Source organism: Ixodes scapularis, unplaced genomic scaffold (assembly GCF_016920785.2).
Source record: "Ixodes scapularis isolate PalLabHiFi unplaced genomic scaffold, ASM1692078v2 PGA_scaffold10__122_contigs__length_95168666, whole genome shotgun sequence".
NCBI classification, from domain to species: domain Eukaryota; kingdom Metazoa; phylum Arthropoda; class Arachnida; order Ixodida; family Ixodidae; genus Ixodes; species Ixodes scapularis.
In genome coordinates, this window is record NW_024609836.1 from 63,936,867 (window position 1) to 63,958,545 (window position 21,679).

At 50.0% G+C, this 21,679-nt stretch overlaps 3 protein-coding genes across 3 annotated transcripts; all 3 read left to right on the forward strand.

Moving 5' to 3' along the window:
• Window positions 1–895: 895 nt before the first annotated feature.
• LOC120851095 lies at window positions 896–1,528 on the forward strand. Its single transcript, XM_040223647.1, has one exon. It carries the CDS (start codon window positions 896–898, stop codon window positions 1,526–1,528), a length of 633 nt encoding a protein of 210 aa, XP_040079581.1.
• An 11,882-nt stretch (window positions 1,529–13,410) lies between these two features.
• Window positions 13,411–14,953, forward strand: LOC115332772. Its single transcript, XM_040223651.3, has one exon. It carries the CDS (start codon window positions 13,412–13,414, stop codon window positions 14,951–14,953), a length of 1,542 nt encoding a protein of 513 aa, XP_040079585.1. The 5' UTR covers window position 13,411.
• Window positions 14,954–19,457: 4,504 nt separating this feature from the next.
• LOC115326218 (solute carrier family 22 member 6-B-like) lies at window positions 19,458–20,747 on the forward strand. Its single transcript, XM_029987025.2, has one exon. The coding sequence runs from the start codon at window positions 19,458–19,460 to the stop codon at window positions 20,745–20,747; it is 1,290 nt and encodes a 429-aa protein (XP_029842885.2).
• The last annotated feature ends 932 nt before the right edge of the window (window positions 20,748–21,679 follow it).

Below are 21,679 nucleotides of genomic sequence, written 5' to 3' on the forward strand. Positions count from 1 at the left end.
AGGTTATTGGCATTATAGATTCTACCTTGTCCTTCTCCCAGCATTATCATTTGTGTAGGCTCGTAACCGCCCGTTTCAGTGGCTCATTATATCGGTAAAACAAGAGGTCAGCAATGGCGGATATAATCTGGCGCGCGTGGAAAGCGTCTATACTGGCTCGAGCTCGAGCGCCAGAAGCATGTCAGGGAACGAGCGTCGCGAGCATCTTAAGATCGCGTGTTCTTCATTCGACTCTACGCTTTGCCCAGACGCATCTCAAGATGAAGGGCTCTTCTCTTCTGACCCAAGCCTGCACCGCCAGCGCCCCAGCTGCCGCATTAGACGCAGCGCTTATTTTCGGACATGGCACATTCCAACAACTGGCACTGCTGTGCACCGCGATTTCCATCTTCATCGCAGTAAGCGAAAGCCTCGTTACCGTGGTATTCGCAAAGCCCATCGAACACTGGTGCAGGCCACCGCCGGAGCTAGCTTACATGCCGACCGACGTCTGGAAGAATCAGAGTATCCCCGTGGAACCGGACGGCACGTTCAGCAAATGCACGCGCTACGAGCCTCCACTGGACGCGGGAAATGCGACGGAGAACCGAACCGTGGTCTTTTGCGACGAGTGGGACTACGCTCTGGCGACCACGGGGAAGTCCATCATCAGCGAGTGGAAGCTGGTTTGCCGCAGACACCGGCTCCTTTTGCTCCATTCGCTCGTATACTTCGGAGGAGCCGTCGCCGGGAGCGTGATCGGGTACTTTGGGGACAGCTTTGGCCGCAAACCAGTTTTCGTGGCGCGCTGTTACTGCTAGTCGCCTCTGGCACGGCCATAATCGTGTCCAACACGGTGCTCACGTTTATCATCTTGCGCTTTCTGACATCGGTGACATCTTTGACGGTTTTGAACATGGCGGCAGTTATGCTGATCGAGGTGACGGAGACAACGCATCGCGTCGTCTTCTGCTCCTTTGCCTCCTCGTGCACATCCGCGGGGCTGACACTGTTCCAATTCCTCTTACTGGCGGTAGGTGGACACTGGAGGCTGGCTCAAGCGATACTTATGGTGGCGACAAGCATCCTCCTGTTCGCTTCCTACGCCATTGAAGAGTCTCCTTGTTGGCTGCTGGCCTTGGGCGACATCCAAGGTACCGAGCGCGCAGTGCTCTCGGCTGCAAAGGTAAACCGCTACCCCGTAGACGACGTGAAGGCCAAGATGAATCACATCAAGTACGTGATGTTGCGGAGGGGCAACACGCAAACGAACGTTCAACAAGCGAGCCCCTTAGACCTTGTCCTGAACAGTTCTCTGCGTTTCCGATCCGTCACCCTTTTTTCGAGTGCATTCATGACGCTCCTTCACCTCTACGACACCAATCTTAACAAAACCTTGATAGAAAACCGGACAGTGCACATAACCCTAATAGTTGCGCGGCTACTTGGTTCGATAGCTTTCTTGTATATCGTGCACTACCTGAGCCGGCGCAAGATGATTTGCGTCGCCATGTTACACATGTCGGTCGTGCTAGGCTTACAGACTTGACTGGATTGGCAAAAGGACGACAGCATCCTGCCCATTGTCACAAATATCATTAAGGTAATTGTTTTGGAAATGATTTCAATGACGATATTTGTGTATTTGTTGGAGATATTCCCCACTGTGCTTCGAGCCACGAGCTTTTCCTTAGGCACCATGTTCGCTAGGAGCGGAAGCGTGCTAGTGCTCTTGATCACGGGGCCCAACCCGCCAATTAATCGAGCTCTCGCCATGGCGGTAAGCGCGGTGATGTTCACTTTGATCGGTTTAGCTTTTCTTGCTTTACCCGAAACGAGGAGGGTAATGGCCACCAACACCATTCGCGAGACAGAACTTGAGGACATGTGGCAAGTGCCTGCCAGAGAAAACTTTACGCGTCTCAGAACTATTCCTACGCGTCCAGATGTTTCTAAGAAGTCCTAGACGCCATTTGTTTTTATTAACGCCGCTTTTTATGATGTGACGTTTTATAAAAGAAAAACGTGCAATGTGTCAGTGGCGTCATCGTCTGTATGCGTCTGCCCTGAATCCGCAAGTGCACTGCTCATGCATTATACAAAAAACTGTGTTCGCTTCAGACACAATAACAGAAATCACTGCGTACACGCCCAAAAAATGTCTGAAAAATGTTCTCTTCAGACATATGAATGATTCAAACACGCATGTACCAGGGGTTTTCCCAGAAATTGAAATTAGGGGGGGAGGGGTGTACATCCCCTAGGGGGTGTGTAGAGAAATCACTCGTCTGTAGACAGTCTTAATGGGAAAGCACTAACTATACTATGGAGTGGAGCCGGTGACGTCTGGAACCGCAAGAAACAAAAACAAAAAAAACGCTAAAGAAATGCCTATTCTCTCACTGGCTGAGCAAAACGGCTCATATTGCGAATTCGGTGCACGGTGAATAGACCCTTTCCGAAATTCAGTCTGGCCACTTCGATCACTATCATCATCTCTGGAACGGCATCTGTGCCATACCAATGGCAGCCTTCTAGTGACTGATAAAGGAAGACGTTGAAGATGCTCCTAAGCGGCTCTTGCGAGGCCTGCACATTTGGGGGGTCAGTACGACGCGACGATGGAGTAGAACGCAAGAGCCAAGTAAGCGTTTATTTCTAATAACTCAGATTCAATCAATTTGTGGGCGGCACACAATCGGCTTTACAGCACTTTGGTGTATAGAATTTTCTCGAGGCATCTGAGTGGCTTCTAGCTTAATTATGAATGCTGGTTCTTGGTCACCAGCAAACTGAAAGTGATCGAAAAAGAACTCACACCAAACAATTCCTCTCGTGCCGTTGACTTGCGAAAGTGACGGTGCCGATACAAGTTCATTTTCGCCATTGATATGGCAAAACCTAAACTGCTTTACAAACCACCAGATGGCACTGAATTTCGGAAAGGGTCTATTGCCGGCGAGCCTTGCCGGTGGCACCGGCGACCAAAAACGCGCCAGTGGTGCAACACATGACCCTCTTCACTTGAACACAAAGTGCCGGCAACTGGCCCGGGTCGCGCCTGAGCTTTGTTAACTTCTTCCTCGATTATTTTATGGTACAATAGGAACGCTGTATGTGTCAACAATATAAAATCTGGCCCCTTGAGATGTGTGTAAACACAGGCGGCTTCAGAATAGTTTTCGAATTATTAACATTACCACGGTCCGCACAGCTTGGAGGATCTTAAATTATAAAGTTAAATGAAAGGAAGATTAATAATTCGGTGTGGGGCCGTCCGCAGACGCGTGAAATTTCTATTACCAGTGTTTGGATTTCCAAAGAACTGTCGCCATATTACAAGGGCCCCATGGAAACTTACCAGGGTCGATTTTCATATTCTGTTTATTGTCATTGCCTCTTCTGGAATCCTCAGTTTTCTTATTGCGCCCACCTTCCTTGAAATTGAAGTGAGTATTCGAGTGTTGAACTGCATCACTATGCATACACTTTTTTTTTTCACCACTCTAATAACGTGTTATTACACAGCTGTAAAACAAAGTATTGTATCATGCAGCCCGTGTCTCAGAGCAAACTGACCTTGCGCAAGCTGGAGATATTCTTCCAAAAATATTGGCTTTCTTTGAAACATAAATTATCTTTATCTTCGTTTTTTTTTGCAATCTTGTCTCGGAGCACAAATGGGTGCCGGTCTCGATAGCTTCGTTTGCCACCCGAACCCGCTATTCGCAGCTTTCGGCAAACATTGTTTCTTCTGTCTATCTATGCTGGAACGCAAACTGAATGATGTAGATAACTGCATCAGGCACTGATTGGCTCTTCTCTGGGGTCACGTGACATGACGTTGAAATGTAGTTTTTCCCTATGCAGTTCGAGCTATGCTCGTAAAATGATGCAGTTGGCGGTGACGTCAAAATGTCGTCACGATGCACTTTGACGATGCAGCTAACTGAGTGGTCGATGCGAAGCCGAAGATCAATCTGCATCGTAAAACATGGCGACCCTAACATATGCATCTCTACTGTGGGGTTCGCCAGCGCATCGAGTGTTTAGAGATCACCGGGATGCTTTCGAGCCGAGCGATGTGAGGTTTGTGGGCGAATAACCGGTTGACCAGAGGGGTGACTCGCTGGCTGTGTGACCAGCTTCGCGGAAAGCTCCAGCGTTGTCTTGAAGGGCCCCGTGTGCTGACGGTCGAACAACAAGTCCTCGCAGCTCTACGCTTTTACGCCGCTGGCGGCTTCGAGGGAACCGTCGGGAGCGACGAAAACATTGGTGTTCAGCAGTGCTCTGTGAGTCCCGTACTTGGTGATGGCACCAACGCTATCATCGATTGCCTCGGATCGAAGTGGCTGTGTTTCCAACAAACTCAAGCAGAGAAGGCGCTCACAAAAAGGAAGTTCTTGGAGCGATGCAAGTTCAGCGGCGTTATCGATAAATATTCTAAATACTCTTACACAATTTAACACGATTGTGTTTTCATTTGAGTGCACCCCATATAAGCAATTTGGCTGAGCGAAAAGCCAAGCAAGCAAAGGTAACAGGCTTAAGTTGAGCTAGTTCGTTCATACTTCAGGTAAAGAGAGAGATATATATGCTTTATTTTAAAACAACTACTTCAGATCCGGGCAGCTGAACTAGAATAAGCATACACATAAAGAAAAGACCATACACACCGTGGGACTAACAACTGATTTTCTTCTTCCCCCTCTTCTACTACAAACCCAACTCGAGGGAAATATTCTCTTTTCTTCTTTTTGGCTTCCTACTTCACCGCAAATTTAACCCCAGAAGGAACATTTTTTTCTTTCTCGTGCAGCACGAGAGATGTTGCACTAACGCAGTCAAATATAGCCAAAAAGTAAAATTTGTCGTTTGTTATTGACACAGCACATTTACACAGGAGGTTAGTCTGCCTGAACATGGCGACATTGTTACCCACTGTAGATAAGCAATTTAGCCAGTGCAGTACGACTGCTAGCCCGGGGTTTTTAACGTGCATTGCGCAGTACACGATCGCACGCCGGTACGATGCTCATCCAGCAGATCGAAACGGGCGGGAGCGGGAATAGGCCCGTAGCTCTCAAGTTTTGAGCAGCGCTCCAGGCGAGCACAATAAAATATTTGGCTCGCGTTTCGAACGTGCGTCATAACGCTTCCCCCACTACAGTTTTTTTATACTCCGTTCCATTCTAAGTGCCAGCGTAGCAGAGGTTACAAGAGCGAACTCCGAGCTTGCAGTGTCCCTTCCAAGCACGCACGCTCGTGCAGTGCCAGCATCGCTCAGGTAACATGTCTTTGCAAGAAGCTTCGGCTTCGCCATCATGTAAATTGAAACATGCGGGCTCACGGAAGCTATGAAAGAACGCAGTAAATAATAAAGCTGATTGAGACGCCGAGGCCGCGAGCTGCATAATTCCTTTTTATTTTATTTTTTTAGACTTTTTGTTATCGCGCGTCTACAGATGCTGACAGATGCTTGCATTCGAACGTGGCACGTGCGAAATCGAACGTTACAGCGCCGCCTGGATAGTGCTGCCAGCATAACATGGTCGCGTCTTGCGGACGCGCTCGCGCCCCCTGCCCGAGAGCAACGGGTCTATTGAACCCACGATCCCTGGGTTCTGCAGCGCGAGCTTTCGCTCCACGTGCTCCGAGCTGGTGTGCGCTAGCCTACTCGGCGATTCTCCAAAATTCCCTGTAGGGAAAAAAAGAACGATGTAGTTTCAACTGAATCGCCACAGTTCGGCGACGTCACCGGACACGTCACGGTGCAGTTCTCTTCCGATGTAGTTGGTTGGCGGTGGAGATTAGGCTCCTCCCACCGGCAACGTCACGATGCAGTTTCTCCACCGCTTTTTCCAGCATAGACAGACTGGTTCCCTTTCCCCAATCGGATGTGACGATACCGGATACAGTCTGGAAGACAGGCTGCCCGACCTCTTGAACCTGGGGCAAAACTTGTGCTGGTAAATTGCCGCACACGCTTGGGAAGCGCCGCCACAGAACAGCTTGCACCCGCCAGCCTTTGACCAGGCGAACGCCCTTGCAGAAGATATGGCAAAATATTTTGCAGGGAAATGACCACCCGAATTAGCCGATAGATAGCCGTTGGCGGCCGCTTCACGAGAGCGCGCGCTCAGCCGTCGCTCTCGTGTCAGGCGTTGCCGGAAAAGGGGGGGTTGCTTCCGGCCGTTTCTGGGCCGGCTTGCTAGAATACCGTCTCAGCTGAGACTCGGGCTACGTTCCGAATCTGACCCTGGTAGCTTGTCTCCTACTTCAGCGGGAAATACCACGGGACATCGCGAGTAAACGATCCGTCACTTGATTTTGGAACGGTAGGGATAATCACCTGGATACTGCGCGGATTGGCTTCGTCTTGGGCTATGGCAAAAAGAAAACAGCATCGACGGCGGATAATAGACGATCTCTCTTGATCGTAGAGAAAGCACTCGAAGAGATGAAGAATATTAACCGTTGCGAAGTGTTTCTTTGACAGTAACGACACGGTGCTTTCTGAGGTGGCTCCACCAGTTCCTTTTGCAAACTTTCCTTTTGGGCTGTTATTGAGATCAAAATTACTTTCTCTTTTCGATAGACCCTTTCCTGAATTCAGTGCCATCTGGTGACTCAAATGGCAGTTTATCTTGTACTATACTAATGGCTGCAATTAACCTGTGGTCTGCAGTATTTAATGGGGCACCGTCACATAAAGGTCAACGGTAAACGAGAATGTGCACTTCGCTACAATTATTTTTCAATCTCTTTTAGTGTCGATGGCGAAACAAGTGCAGCCAGTCGGAACGGTGCGCCAACCCATATAGACGCCTTGATAGAGTCTTTTACATCAAGGTACTTTGAAGCCGAGTGAGTGCTACTAAGAGATTGACTGGGACCGAGTGTGGAATGAACGCTTACGCAGCTCTTGCGTCCAATTCCTGCTTTACTTCACGCTAACGTAGAGAATGCGCTAACGTAGAGAATGTAAAGGCATCGAATCATCTGCTTAGGGGCATCTTCAACTTCTTCCTTCATCTGTAAACAGAAGGCCCGTTTTCAGATGATGATGATAGCGATCAAAGTGGCCAGATTGAATTCCGGAAAGGGTCTCTTAAACATCAAAAATGCGTTTTTATTAATCAACGCGATCGCTGTAAGTTTAGTCCAACTGCCCTAAATGTTTAAGTTCCACGCATCGTAATTTGCACCAATAAGGTTTGCAGAAATTGCTTCCACACAGTGTAGCAGTTCAACGAAGGGGGCTTTCTCAACAAGAATATGTAACTTACGTTCGCCTTGACGCGAATATGATTACAAAATCATTGAGCGAGCTTCCAAACCACTACTGGCAATTTCTTAACGAGGCAGATGGGGTGGGTCGTCGACTGATCATGATATAAATATCTTCAAAGCCTTCACTGCTTTACAAGCGTGATACTCTCATTGCACAAACTCTGGGAAATCAAAAATACTTCCGCATCCTTTACTGCGTCCGAACGTTTTCAGCATCGAACGTAAGAATACAGAGTTCCCTCCAACGCCGTGGGCGAGGATGCGGAAAAGTTCCTGTTTAGGTTCGCACTCTGATAATAGGAAGTTTTAGCGAGTCGTTTTTCGAGCATACGGTCCCGAAATCACGAACGGTGCAGCTGGTCCGTTCCGCGAGACCGTACGTGCAATTTGACATATTTTAGCGAATCGTGAGATTGGCGGAACCGTGTAAACGCTGATGATGATAGTGCTTAACGGTGGCGACATCTTCTAGTAAACATGTGAAACATTCTGCAACGTGTGAGTCCGTGGCGGCTCCTGTTTCCGGCGTACGCCTGATGTAAACAAGACGGCCGACGTAACATTCGCCGGTCGGAATTTCAAGAACGGCGAAGCTAGTAGAGTAAAAAGTATCTGGACGAGCGTAAAGGCATGTGCTGTGTCTCCTTCATCTTGAACTTGAACGATGGTTCACGTTGTGTGCCATCGAACCAAATCATCTCGTCTGCCCGCGGTCGCCACGGCAGATAGTCTGCCCGCAGATCGCAAATATTTACTAGCATGCGCAGTTTACAGCATTCACGATCGCTTACCATTCTGAGCAGTCTTCGAAATGATTTGGTTTAGACTTTTCAATGAAGCATAGTAACAGAATGGAAAATCGCCACCCGCTGTCCGTGTCGGCGAACTCAGTCGCCGAACCGACCGCCATCTTTTTTTTCACACGAGTCGTGAACGGTTGCTGGCTGCGTTGCGGTGACGACTCCGGCGGCCGGAATGGGAGAAACGAACGAGAAGAGCCTCCCGACGCCCCGAACGACTCGCGCGCGCATGCCCAGTGGCGTCGCCGATGTGTGCGAGGGCGAACCGTTCGCGTGGAAACGACCTGCTAAAATTCTTTAATGACAAGAAGTATATTTTCTCGAGGAAGGCGGACGTTCAGCATGCGGTGCAGTCAATTCCTGCGTTGGAAACAACGAATCTCAATAACCCCACATAAATGGCGGCGCCTCATTTTTTTGTCCTTTCGAACGTCTGCCTCCAAAGCCAAGGGAACAAACAAGCTTTGGCGGCTATTGGGGCAGAAAGCAGACGGCGAGTAGACGGCGAACAGATCACGTGACGTATTTACTCGATTTGACTTGACGTTTCCCACCGATCGAGGAGGGCAGCATGAGTATAATTACTCCGGAGTAAGCAACCCGTTTCTGAACGCGAGTTCGGACGTCATCGAGTAAGCGTGAATAGGTTTTGAAACGACGCGGTACGGAACGTTTGCTCCAGAGTCGGATCGAGTAATTTTGTAACACATCCTCCGTGAAAGAAGGCACTGCAAAGGCTGGGGTGCGCGAGCGTCTTGAGACTCGACAAGAGTCCCGCTCAGATCGTGGTCTAACTTTGGCAGTGCTTTCTTTCCTTCGCTGTCAGCTGAGACGCTGTTTCTACCAAGTCGGTCCTGCTCCTCTCGACGCTGAGGAACATGGCGCCGCCTGAGGCAACTACATCGTCGGCGACCGTAACCTCGGCAATAACGAAACGTGGCCCTCCACGCCAGTACACTCCAGACGAATTAAGGGAGCGGAAGAACGTCATTCATACTTTCGCATTCACAACTCATAAGAAGTGCTTTGCTGTCCTCGGAATGGTTTGGTATGAGCATCATGACAGGAACTTCGAACAAGAAATGAACACCCTTCAGGCAGTGTCTGCAGACTGACTATTGTAGTATGCATTAACCACGACCTACTGTAGTCCGGACCTTCTTACAGAATGGCTCCCTATGTCGCCGATATAGTGCGTCGTTTTGCTGTTGGGGACACTCGCTAAAGAACTGTCTCTGGCTTGCCAACCCAAAACGCGGTTCCCAAACTGTCCAGAGCGCAGTCCGCACGGCGTGCGGCTGGCGATATCTCTCCTGGGGAACACCTACCGTATCGTGGCGCCACAGGCTTGTGTAGCAGAAGCTTGTAGCATGGCTCGCTCTCATGTTTGTTTGGACTAAAAGAACGCGTTTGTCGGGTAGGGAAGCGCAAGGGCGTTTTAGAGCGCAGCTCTTAAGCGTGTTTCACATGCAGCGATTTTGGCCCTAAAGCGGCGCGATTTCTGCCGTCGCGGCGCTTGGGCCGCTCAACCGCTGGTGCTGGCCAGAGCGCTGCGACGGTAGAAATCGCGCCGCTCTAGGGCCGAAGCCGCTGCATGTGAAACACGCTTTAGGGGCCCGTTTCCGGCTTGAGCGGCATCGCCGTCGGCGTCGCTGTCTGAGGCCACGTGACCCCCTGAAGTCACGTGACCCCCCGAGGTCACATGACCCTCTGAGGTCACATGACTTCCCGTCCCCCGAGATCACGTGACGCCCCCCGAGATCACGTGACCCTTGTGAGAGCACGTGATCCCCCGAGGTCACGTGAGCTTCCCGGCGATCACGTGAACCCCCGAAGTCACGTGACCCCCTGAGGTCATGTGAACCCCCCTGAGGGCACGCGACCCCCCGAGGTCACGTGACCCTCTTGTCCCCGAGGTCACGTGACTCCCCTGACATCACACGACCCCCTGAGGCCACGTGATCTCAAGGAGTCACCTATCCCTCACTATATGCACTCTAAGAAAAAAGAGAGCGTGACTTTCTCCCTCACGAGAGCAAATGCGCTGACACAACCATTGCTCCCCTAGGGGAGCAACGGTAACGGGAGCAAACTTTGCTCCCTTACCGTTAGTCCCTCAAAGTTGAACCCCCAGGACTAACATTAGCGCCCTTGCATTTAGGCCACTGGGATTAAATGTTGCGCCTTTAGCTCATTTATTACTAAATTGTGCCCTTACACACCTAAGTGGCGCTAGTCAACGTCAAATTCAATATTGGTAAAAAAATAATGTTATCGCTGGGGTAGATCTTTTTCACGCTCAATACATTCACATATGAACAACGCTTATTTCACATTTGCACATGTATTCTTGCACACGTATTATACATTTTAGCATAGAAAAAGAATTAGAACACAGATGACACACACCCAACACACACACGATGGCACACTTATTCAATTTGGTTTCCTTTGTCGGCACACTCTATTTAATCGCGACCCCAAAGGCTGCTCATGCGCGTTTTATACTGATCATATGAAAGGATCGTTTTGTCAGTGACCATCTAAACCGTGAGCGATGTTACAAGTATGGTGCTGCTTTAGCACCAATATTGTTTCCCAATATTGTTGCTAAACTTTTCAATGAGTGTATCTCTTACTAAGAAGTAACGGTACACACAGTAATTGTATGCAACAGTCTATAAAACGGTGTCCCCATAGGCTCCCAGCAGCCTTGTCCTCGCTTCCCCGCATTGACTGACCCACTTGGCGCTTTCACGTCTCCATGGCAACCGTATCGTCTCTTGCGAAAAAAAACAACCGCAACAACAAACAGCAGGTTGCATAGAATACAAAAAAAATAAGAAAACAGAATTAACTTTTTGTTTTTGCAAACGTTTTTAAAACGTTCTACGCGGCTATTTTCATCCCAGTTAAACCAAAAAGGAAATACAAACGCTTGCAAAGCACGTTTCGGAGCATGCAAAGGGGAAGGACGCCACGACAACGGTCAAAAGCCGCATGGCCAATGCATCAACAATGGCGGCGCTCGGTCAGCGTCGGCTTCCACGACGTGCTGGAACAGAGGCTACGATCGCTATAAAGTTAGTTCCAACTCTTAAACATCGCCCTACTGCAATTTTCGATGATACGATTGTCTGTGGATACCTCCGTCTGCGTTCCGAAACAGTAAGTGCGTCGGTAACGCTGGCCATCGCCGATGCAGCAGACGCCGCCATCTTGTCCACCCGTCTTTTGCTCTCGCGCGCGCTTTTGCTCCCGCGACTGCGTTTGCTCCTGCGCGCCTTTCGGTTAGTCCCGGTCGAGTGCAGTTAGTCCTCAGCATTTGCGCACGGTACATAGCTCAAACCAGATGGTCTGTTCGGGGAGCAAATGGGAGTTCAGAGGACCAAATGCTGCCGTTAGTCTTTTGAGACCATCTTTTTTTCTTTGAGTGTACACTACCATCCTCCTCCTCAAACGCTGGGCACTAATCCGGCGTCACAGGGAATTGTAAACGGCTCTAATTTTTTAACTCCGGCTGCTCTTTGCTCTAACTTTGAAATAAGGCGCGTTCTTAGATCACCCGTAAAATGTGATGGCAACCGGCGCCTCTATAGTGATGAATCTGTCCCGCGACCACCGACTGGCGACTCGAACCCGCGAGGCCCGCAGGTCAAGACCAGTTAAGGCCGCCACGCCTTCGACTGATATGCGGCTACCTTAGAAAAAAAAAGTGAAGTCGTGAAGTCTTGAAAAAAAAAAGTGAAGTCGTGAAAAAGTCGTGAAGTCGCCGGGTAGAGTTCTTGTATTCTCCTGGTGGAAACACGGCGAAGACATTTAAGAGTGCTTACCTGTAGGAATGCGAAAGCATTCTTACACGCAGCGCGCCATGACTTCCTTTTGCACACGGCGCTCCCGCGGGGGCACCACCCTTCCCCACTGCTCAGGTGCGATGCCCCCGCCGACTTCACGACTTCCTTGACGAAGCCTCTGCGCTGCTGTGCTTTCTTTGTGTTTTATTTATGAGGCGCGTTCGCTTTGATCTAGAGCACCACCGCCGGCTTCACGGCTTCCGCGACGAAGCATCTGCGTTGCTGTGCATTTCTTTATCTTTCATTTCTGAGGCGCGTCCGCTTTGACCTTGAGCGGCGCGCGCTTGATGACGTATTTTTACGGCCATCCTTCGGGCACAACGCCGACGCCGCCTTTTCGCGTAATGGAACATATGACTTTCACCTTAGAAGCCTTTATGCAGCACCGCGAAGTCATAACGTGAAGCACCGCGTGGCCGCGGCCATATTCTACGAGGTGTGCGCTGGCACATTCTTCTGTGGGCAGGTCAGCAATACAGTAGATCGTGGTATTAACAGTGCGACAGTGGATTACGGCCTTGGTGGCTGTGTAACTGCGGCGTCGCTGGACCGTCTTTAGATAAGATCCCATTATTGTGAAGAGGCATTATACTTTTTGAGCAATATGAATGTTATAGAGCGGTAATTTTTAAAGTACCCTGCTACTCGTTAAGCGGGTACGTCTTTTTTTCAGAATGTGGATAACGAGCGATAGTCAGCCGGATGAAACACATGCACGGTCTTTCATTTTTCCTTTTTTTCTTTTTTAAAAGGCCCCTGAGGAGAAAAAAATAATTTTTATATAGTATGGAGATATAGGCGAAGAGTGAGTTGTTCCCAGTATTTGCTGTCATTACGCGAGCTACCGCCATTAGGCTTAAGCCTGGTTCAGACAGTTGCGTTTGACTACGTTTCACTGCCTTGCGGCTGCGAGAAACCAGGACATCCCTGCTGCTTATATCGCGTGCCAATACAATTTCTTGAATTGGATTCCACGCTTCATACGAAGCACAGATGTGCCGGCGACTCGCAGTCGGTTCTCGACGAGACGCAGTCAAACGGACTCAAGCGCAAGTGTCTGGACCGGCCTTTCTCCTGGCTGTCGGTGCGGCCGTGTCTGACGACGTATTTTTTCCGGTCTTTTGTGTTGGTGGTTTTGTCCCGCTGACCAAGGCATGTTTTGGTCCAGCGCCGGAAGGGTTTCCATATTCTGCCATTGGCTTTTGGGTTCATAACCCCCCGAAACAGGCGAGAAAGTGAAAAATGCTGGATCTATAAAATTTACTGTTCCTTCCTTGGGAACTTCCTTCCTCGCGGAGGAAGAAGAAGTGCCTGAGATTGAGGACGTAAAATTTTCGTTCCGTCAATTCGACAGCCTTTTCGGTAGCCTATAGCCAGCTGTGACCTTCAAAGACCGACCATAAGAAGCTTCAGAACTACCGGCGACGTCCGAGCAGTCGCCAGTGAAAAACCACTCGTAAGGGTGGTCTTTTCTAGACCCCAATCATGATGCCCGGCTCCACGATCGAACTTCCACAGCAGAGCATTGAAAGCGCCGCCACCAACGTCACAAACCCAGTATCGACAGACCACATCACCCCTGGACAACACTGCATGCCGAACGACTCAACTCACGATGCTCATGACACCGCGTCCAAGTTCTGGACGTCCGAGTCGGTAGCGAACTCGTCTGAGACCGGGGTCGAAATTATGGATGAAAGCAACACCAACAACAAAGAGTGGAACAAGGCACGATCACGTAAGCGCTCACACAAAACACTGTCCGACTCTGCTTCGAGTTCGGGAACAGTTCGCAAACAGCCGAACGTCAGTGAAGGACTCACAGTAATCTTTGCCGCTACGAAGCCTGACCAAAAGCTAGCAACTTTAAGCAGCTTGAGGCTTTCCAACGCCCTAGAGAAGCTCTGTCCAGAGTGCATCCTTCAGATACGCCCCAACGAGCGCCTCAACGTCGTCGCCGTTGATGTGCGCAACGGACAAACAACAAGGACGCTGCTGAAATGCCCTGAACTTTGTGGTGTCTCTGTCAGGGCCTACCAATCCCTCGAGGGCCCCACATCGATGGGTGTCATAAAAAATGTCGATGCTGAACTGTCAGATCTTGAAATTCTAGAAAACCTGCGATCGGATGGCCGCATAGCCAGAGTACGTCGTCTTGGGGCGACAGGTGTCGTAAAGCTGACATTCAACAGTTCACCATTGCCAAGCTTCGTGCTGCTAGGACGAGTACGACACCAAGTGACGGAGTTCAAACCCCGTCCAATCCAGTGTCGCAACTGTGGTGGTTTTGGGCACTTTACAGTCTCATGCACACGTTCTTCCGCATGCTCTCGTTGTGCAGAGCCGCATCCTATAACTAACACCACGAGCAACACCAAATGTAAATCCACAGTGATCAAGTGCGTCAACTGTGGAGAAGCACATGAAGCTACATCTCCAGCGTGTTCAAAATGGAGAGAAGAGCAAAATGTCGTCACGTACGCCAAGAGAAATGCCGTTGACTACCGCTCTGCCAGAATTATTGTAAAGCAGGCGTCGGGAGTCATACCAGAGCCCATTCTCAATGTGGTGGCCAACAGCACCTCCAAGAAAAGTGGAGAAGCCCCACTGCAGGACAGGCAACCCCAAGCCCTTGACGATAAGGGTTTAAGCTATGCCGCAGCACTCAAGACCGATCCTCAAAAAAATATCGAAAGACCACCTAACAACAACTCTGCAACAACGTCTAATAAGCCAAAACCCGGTGTCACCATTCCGACGGGCACTGAAAAGTCGACATGCAACGGAGCATCTATCAAAAAATCTGAACACTCAACGGGAGTCACCAATATGGAACCAACATCAACGGCTGACTCTTCAAAAAGATTACCCCGAGATGCTCCGGAAAAACCTACGGCAAATTGGATAAAATTATTCAGAATAGCAGCAGAAATGGCGTGCGCTTATCTTGATGGCATTGATGCCTCGTGGGCACACATTCTAAGCGGTTTCATTCAGGCAGCGTTCCCACTGCTGAATATAGCATAATGCTGCATCCCAACGTCCAGCCAAAAAGACGCACCCGAAATATTGCATGTCCAACAGTGCTTCAATGGAATACTAACGGCATACAACAACGCCTCTCAGATCTACGCCTACATTTAAAGACCAACCGATACGACGTCCTAGCCCTTCAAGAAACTCGTATAAAATACGGCAAATTCAGACTTTCTCCATACGTCGTTTATCAGGGCCTACTGCCAGTTACTGAAAACACGAAGAACGAAGTGCCGAAAGCCACGATACTTGTCCGAAGAGAACTGGATCAGCGTCAAATAGATTTGACAGACTTATGTGACGATGCTGCTGAGTTCACCGGTGTAACGATACGTAAAGGGGACTGTGACACCACCATAGTTTCTGCGTACGTCCGTCCGGGAACCAAATGGGACCCTACGATTATGATGAAGATTATGCCGCGCTGCTCAGAAAACGTACTATTTTTGGGAGACTTTAACGCCCATAATCACACCTGGGGAGATAAGCACACAACGACGCGCGGATCTGCTCTTGAGGCCACAGTGGACACGCTGGGGCTTGTTCCACTGAATGATGGAACCGCAACATTTGTCAGACCGGGGGTCTCCAACAGTGTCCTTGACCTCAGCTTCGCTACATCACAACTCAGCGCGCGATGGCAACCTCAACATGACAGCTGGGGTAGTGATCATATCCCTATCATTATCTCCTCCCCAAGCTCTACAAGCGCTACACATAGGACCTGCAGAGTCGTCAATTGGGACCAATATCGCTCGCACCTCCAAGACCTTCTCTCTGAAGGAAACGTCGACCTTACAACGGCTATTTCACAAGCCCTATATGACGCCACGAGGCTGGTCCAGGTCCCGGTCTCCCGCCCGAATCCTGACCTCCTCTACCTCAAGCTGAGGGCCCGCCGACGGCAAGCCCAAAATCGTTCGCTACGTACAAGAAGAATGGAGGACATTCAGCGCTATAGAAGAATCGACGCAGCGTTCTGCCGCCATACTAACCGACTTCAGCGAAAACAGTGGCGACAAAAATGTGAATCTCTTGGTGCTCCCGGTGGCGCAAGACAGGCTTGGAGGATGGCACGTACTCTCGCATCGGAGGTAGTTCCTCGGCTTCAGATCTCAGCGTTTGCTATATCGCAAAATATTACATTAGCACGAACTGCCGAGCTTTTGGCCGATCAATTCTCCCGTCCAATCTCTCCCCCTTCAGGCTTTCAAATTAGCTCATCAGTGAGCCCCCTTTATCAACTGCCCAACATAGACTCCGACTTCACGCTTAAAGAACTGCAGCACGCACTTAGAAGATCCACCCGTCGTAGAAGCACTCCAGGGCCGGACGGGATAACGTACCAGGCTTTAAACAACATAGACCCCGTCATGCTGCCTAAACTACTGGAGGAGCTAAACTCAGTCTGGAGCACGGCGGCACTGCCGGATGCCTGGCTCAACTCCGAAGTCATACCAATCCACAAACCAGGCAAACCGGTGGAAGATTTGTCATCATACCGACCAATTTCACTCACCTCCTGCCTTGAAAAAGTTCTCGAACGCATGATACTTAGAATACTAGACTGGGCACTAGAAACAGTTGGCGCGATCCCTGAACAACTCTCTGGTTTCCGCCGTCGACGTTGCACGGCAGATGCTATTGGGGATCTGGTCTCAGCGTTGGAGGAAGCCAAACAAGCTAATCACGGTTACGCCGTCATTTTCCTTGATATTACCAAAGCATTTGATGCGATTCTTCACGCTACTGTCATTAACCAGCTTCAAGTCCTTGGCGTCACGGGACCTACTTTGGCATTTATCAAGGCCTTCCTCACTGGCCGGACTATGAAAGTTCGCATCGGAAACAATCGCAGCACAATCAGACACATAACTCAAGGAGTTCCTCAAGGAAGCGTACTAAGCCCGCTTCTCTTTAACGTTGCAATGGCCGCTCTTCCCCGAACTCTCGCCCGTGATGACCGAGCTCCAAGAATTCAAATATACGCGGACGATGTGGCCCTTCGGGCCACGTCACCAACAGCCATGCATGCTAAAATGCAACGTCGTTTACAGCTGACTCTTGACGGTATTTCAAAGGAAATTACTCGACTGGTTTTAACTATCTCGCCATCTAAAACCGCGGTACTTGCTCACCATCCACGAGGCTTTAAGGCTAGCTCTTTCACGTACTCTGTAAACGGCACTCCCATAACACGGATGCGCAACCACATGTACCTAGGACTGGTTATTGATGACTGCCTTTCCTGGCGTCCAGCCGTGAAACAAACAATATCTCGGTGCGATCTCCACCTCAACGTACTTCGCAGGATCCGAGGACAAACCTGGGGAACCTCGCAATCTATGACTTTGCAAATGTATAGGGGACTGATACAATCCAGGTTGCTCTATGCGCTCCCACTTGTATTCGTACGGGACGCTCAGCTCACGAAGATGGAGATCATTCAAGGGAAAGCCCTCAGAATCTGCCTCGGTCTTCCCCCGTCTGCGCCGATCATCCCTACTTTGGTCGAAGCTAGACAAAACACAATAGTCAATCTAGCGTTCCGTCAGGCACAACGACATCTGGCCCGGCAGACCCTCACAAGGTCTACTTCCAACCTCTTACAACGCTTCGATAGACGTCCCAATTCCCGCCTAGGAAAAGTCTACGCAGAGTTTAAGGAGTCGGTCGGTACATTGGATGAAGACCCTCCTCCACCACCCCCTCATACAACTGTGTTTCTGAATATATGAGAAGAAATTCCCCAACTACGCAGCAAAAAGTTGGTCTCGGATGTGGTTTCCCGTAATCTTGCGGAAGAACACGTCGACAGCTTTTTCGACGGTTGGATAAAAGTTTTCACCGATGGCTCAGTCTGTCATCAAAAAAAATCCTCAACTGCTGCTGTAGTTATCCCTGAACTCTCCATTATCAAGTCCGGTCGCCTCGACTTCCACACATCATCCACCATCGCAGAATTAAAAGCACTAGAATTTGCTCTCGATACCCTCCACGACTTTCAGAGCCCAGAAAAGGCGGCTTTGCTTACAGATTCCAGAGCGGCACTTCAAATCCTCACCAATCTGGAAGACGCACCTCCGATTGCCCGCATCATCGCTTTCAAAGTCGAATCCTTAGAAAAGAAAGGCTGGACTATAGCATTCCAGTGGTTGCCATCTCACTGTGGGATCGACGGCAACGAAAGGGCCGACCAAATCGCAGCTGAGGCACATGAACTGACCAACAGCACTCTCCACGTGCCGAAGATCAACGAGGCCAGGCTTCTCATCGCACGTGAGACGCAAAAAAGACACCCGGACGTGGGCGTAGCTGGAGGAACCCCACCATCACCGGTCCCCACCAAACTCGGCCGCCCAGAAGCAGCCCTTCTTCACCGACTGAGAACACGTTCAGCTTTTACGGCTTCTTGGCTTTACCGCATCAAACGCGTGGACAGCCCACACTGTCAGACATGCCAAGTTCCCGAGGATATAGAACATCTCCTTTGCGACTGCCCAATCTTAGACGCTCAGCGTTCTAGACTCCACCTTGAACTTCGTCAAATAGGCGCAGCAAGGCAGAACCTTTCGCACCTGCTTTTCCCGCCAGGTCCCAGGCGCATCGCTACGAAAACATTCGCGCTGCTTCTGACATTCCTGGAAGACACCGGCTTGGCTGACCATCTTTAATGCTTGGTGTTCCTTCCAGTTTCCAGTACGGCGGGCCCGGCTTGGCGCAAGGTCTGTGACTGTGACGGGTAACATGACCTTCTGCCATTGAGGTGGCAGACCTGACAGTGCTGGACTAGACACCACTTAATATCTTTTGATCAGTGTGTGTCTTGTTTGAACCTTCCTTCCCTTTCTTACTTCTCTCTCTCTCTCTTTCCCTTTTCTTTTGTTGCTCAGACCGGGACTGGCAGGCCCCCATTAGAAGGAGTGGCCACACTGTTCCGGTCTTCCTTCCCCCTCCCCTTTCTTGGTTTTAAAATAAATTTCAACGCTTACACACACACACACAACTTCCTTCCTCCGAAAGCCGAAAGATCTTGTCGCCAGTAGTAGAGTGAAATATAATACATTATATTCTAGTTGACTGCACCAATAGGAAGATTCACTTCCGGTCGCCTCATTGAGGAAGAACGAGAGAGACGCTTCGCAGCAGCCCTGAATGGGCGCCGCCATAAACGCCCTTCAGCTTATGTTTTCCCTTCTTCCATTTGCTTCACTTCATTGTTACCATAGCGGGCCAGGTTATTGGCATTATAGATTCTACCCTGTCCTTCTCCCAGCATTAGCATTTGTGGAGGCTCGTAACCGCCTGTTTCATTGGCTCAATATATCGGTAAAACAAGAGGTCAGCAATGGCGGATATAATTTGGCGCGCGTGCAAAGTGTCCATACTGGCTCGAGTTCGAGCGCCAGAAGCATGCCAGGGAACGAGCGTCACGATCATTTTGAGATCGCGTGTTGTTCATTCGACTCTACGCTTTGCCCAGAGGCGTCTCAGGATGAAGGCCTCTTTTCTTCTGACCCGAGCCCGCACCGCCAGCGCCCCAACTGCCCCATTGGACGCAGCGCTTATTTTAGGACATGACACTTTCCAACAACTGGAACTTCTGTGTGCCACGCTTTCCATCTTCATCACAGTAAGCGACAGTCTCGTTACCGTGGTATTAAAGCGGCCCATGGAACACTGGTGCAGGCCACCGTCGGAGCTAGCTTACATGCCGACCGACGTCTGGAAAAATCAGAGCATCCCCGTGAAACCGGACGGCACGTTCAGCAAATGCACGCGCTACAAGCCTCCACTGGACACGGGAAATGCGATGGAGAACCAAACCGTGGTCCTTTGCGACGAGTTGGACTACGCTCTGGTGACCACGGGGAAATCCATCGTCAGCGAGTGCAACCTGGTTTGCCACAGACACCGGCTCCTTTTGCTCCGTTGGCTTGTATACTTCGGAGGAGCCGTCGCCGGGAGCGTGATCGGGTACTTTAGGGACAGCTTTGGCCGCAAATCAGTTTTCGTGGTCGCGCTGTTACTGCTAGTCGCCTCTGGCACGGCCAGAATCTGCTCCAACACGGTGCTCACGTTTATCATCTTGCGCTTTCTGACATCGGTGACATCCTTGACCCTTATGAACATGGCGTCAGTTCTACTGTTCGAAGTGACGGAGACAACGCGTCGCGTCGTTTTCTGCGCCTTTGCCTCCTCGTGCACATCCGCGGCGCTGACATTGTTCTATCTCCTCTTACTGGCGGTAGGTGGGCACTGGAGGGTGATTCAAGCGATACTTATGCTGCCGACAAGCTTCCTGCTGTTCGCTTCCTACGCCATTGAAGAGTCTCCTTGTTGGCTGCTGGGTTTGGGCGACATCCAAGGCACCGAGCACGCAGTGCTCTCGGCTGCCAAGGTAAACCGCAACCCCCTAGACGACGTGAAGGCCAAGATAAATAACGTCAAGTACGAGATGTCCCGGAGGGGCAACACGCAAACGAACGTTCAACAACCGAGCCCCTTAGACCTTGTCCTGAACAGCTCTCTGCATTTCCGATCCGTCACCATTTTTTCGAGTGCATTCATGACGCTCCTTCACTACTACGACACAAAGTTTAACAAGACCTTGGTAGATAACCGGACGGTGCACATAACCCTAATAGTTGCGCGGGTACTTGTCTCGATAGCTTTCTTGTATATCGTGCACTATGAGCCGGCGCAAGATACTTTGTGTCTCCATGTTACAAATGTCGGTCGTGCTAGGCTTTCAGACTTGGCTGGATTGGCAAAAGGACGATAGCATCCAGCCCACTGTCACAATTATCATTAAGGGAATTGTTCTGGAAGTGATTTCAATGACGATGTTTGTGTATTTGTTGGAGATATTCCCCACTGTGCTACGAGCCACGAGCTTTTGCTTGTGCACCATGTTCGGTAGGAGCGGAGGCGTGCTATTGTTCTTGATCAGGGGGCCCAACCCGTCAATTAATCGAGCTCTCGCCATGGCGGTAAGTGCGGTGATGCTCACTTTGATCGGTTTAGCTTTTCTTGCTTTACCCGAAACGAGGAAGGTAATGGCCACCAACACCATTCGCGAGACAGAACTTGAGGAGATGTGGCAAGTGCCTGCCAGTGGCAAGTGCCAGAGAAAACTTTATGCGTTTCTGAAGTATTGCTTCGCGTCCAGATGCTTCTAAGAAGTGCTAGACGCATTTTGTTTTAGAAGCGCCGCTTTTCATGATGTGGCGTTTTATAAAAGAAAAACATGCAATCTGTCAATGGCGTCACCGTCTATACGCGTCTCCCCTGAATCCGCAAGTGCGCTCCTCATGCGTCCTAGAAAGGAAGGTGTTCGCTTCAGACACAATGACAAAAGTCCCTGCATACACGCCACAAAAATGTTTGAAAAAGTTTTTTTTTTTATATATGCGAATGCTTCGAACACGTCTGTAGCGGGGGTTTCCCCAGGAACTTGGGAAACCCCTGCTACAGGGGGGGGGGTGAGGATAGAGGAATTGTTGCGAATTAAGAGGTTGCCTCCAGAAAAACAAGGGGGGTGTACACCCCCTATGGGGTATGTAGAGAAATCACTGTTCTGTACACAGTTTCAATGGGAAAGCATTATCATGGGACGGAGCCAATGGCGTTTGTAACCGCAAAAAAAAAAAAAAAACGCAAAAGAAATGTTTATTCTCCCTTCACCACCACAGCACTCGCGCACCGAAACCAAGC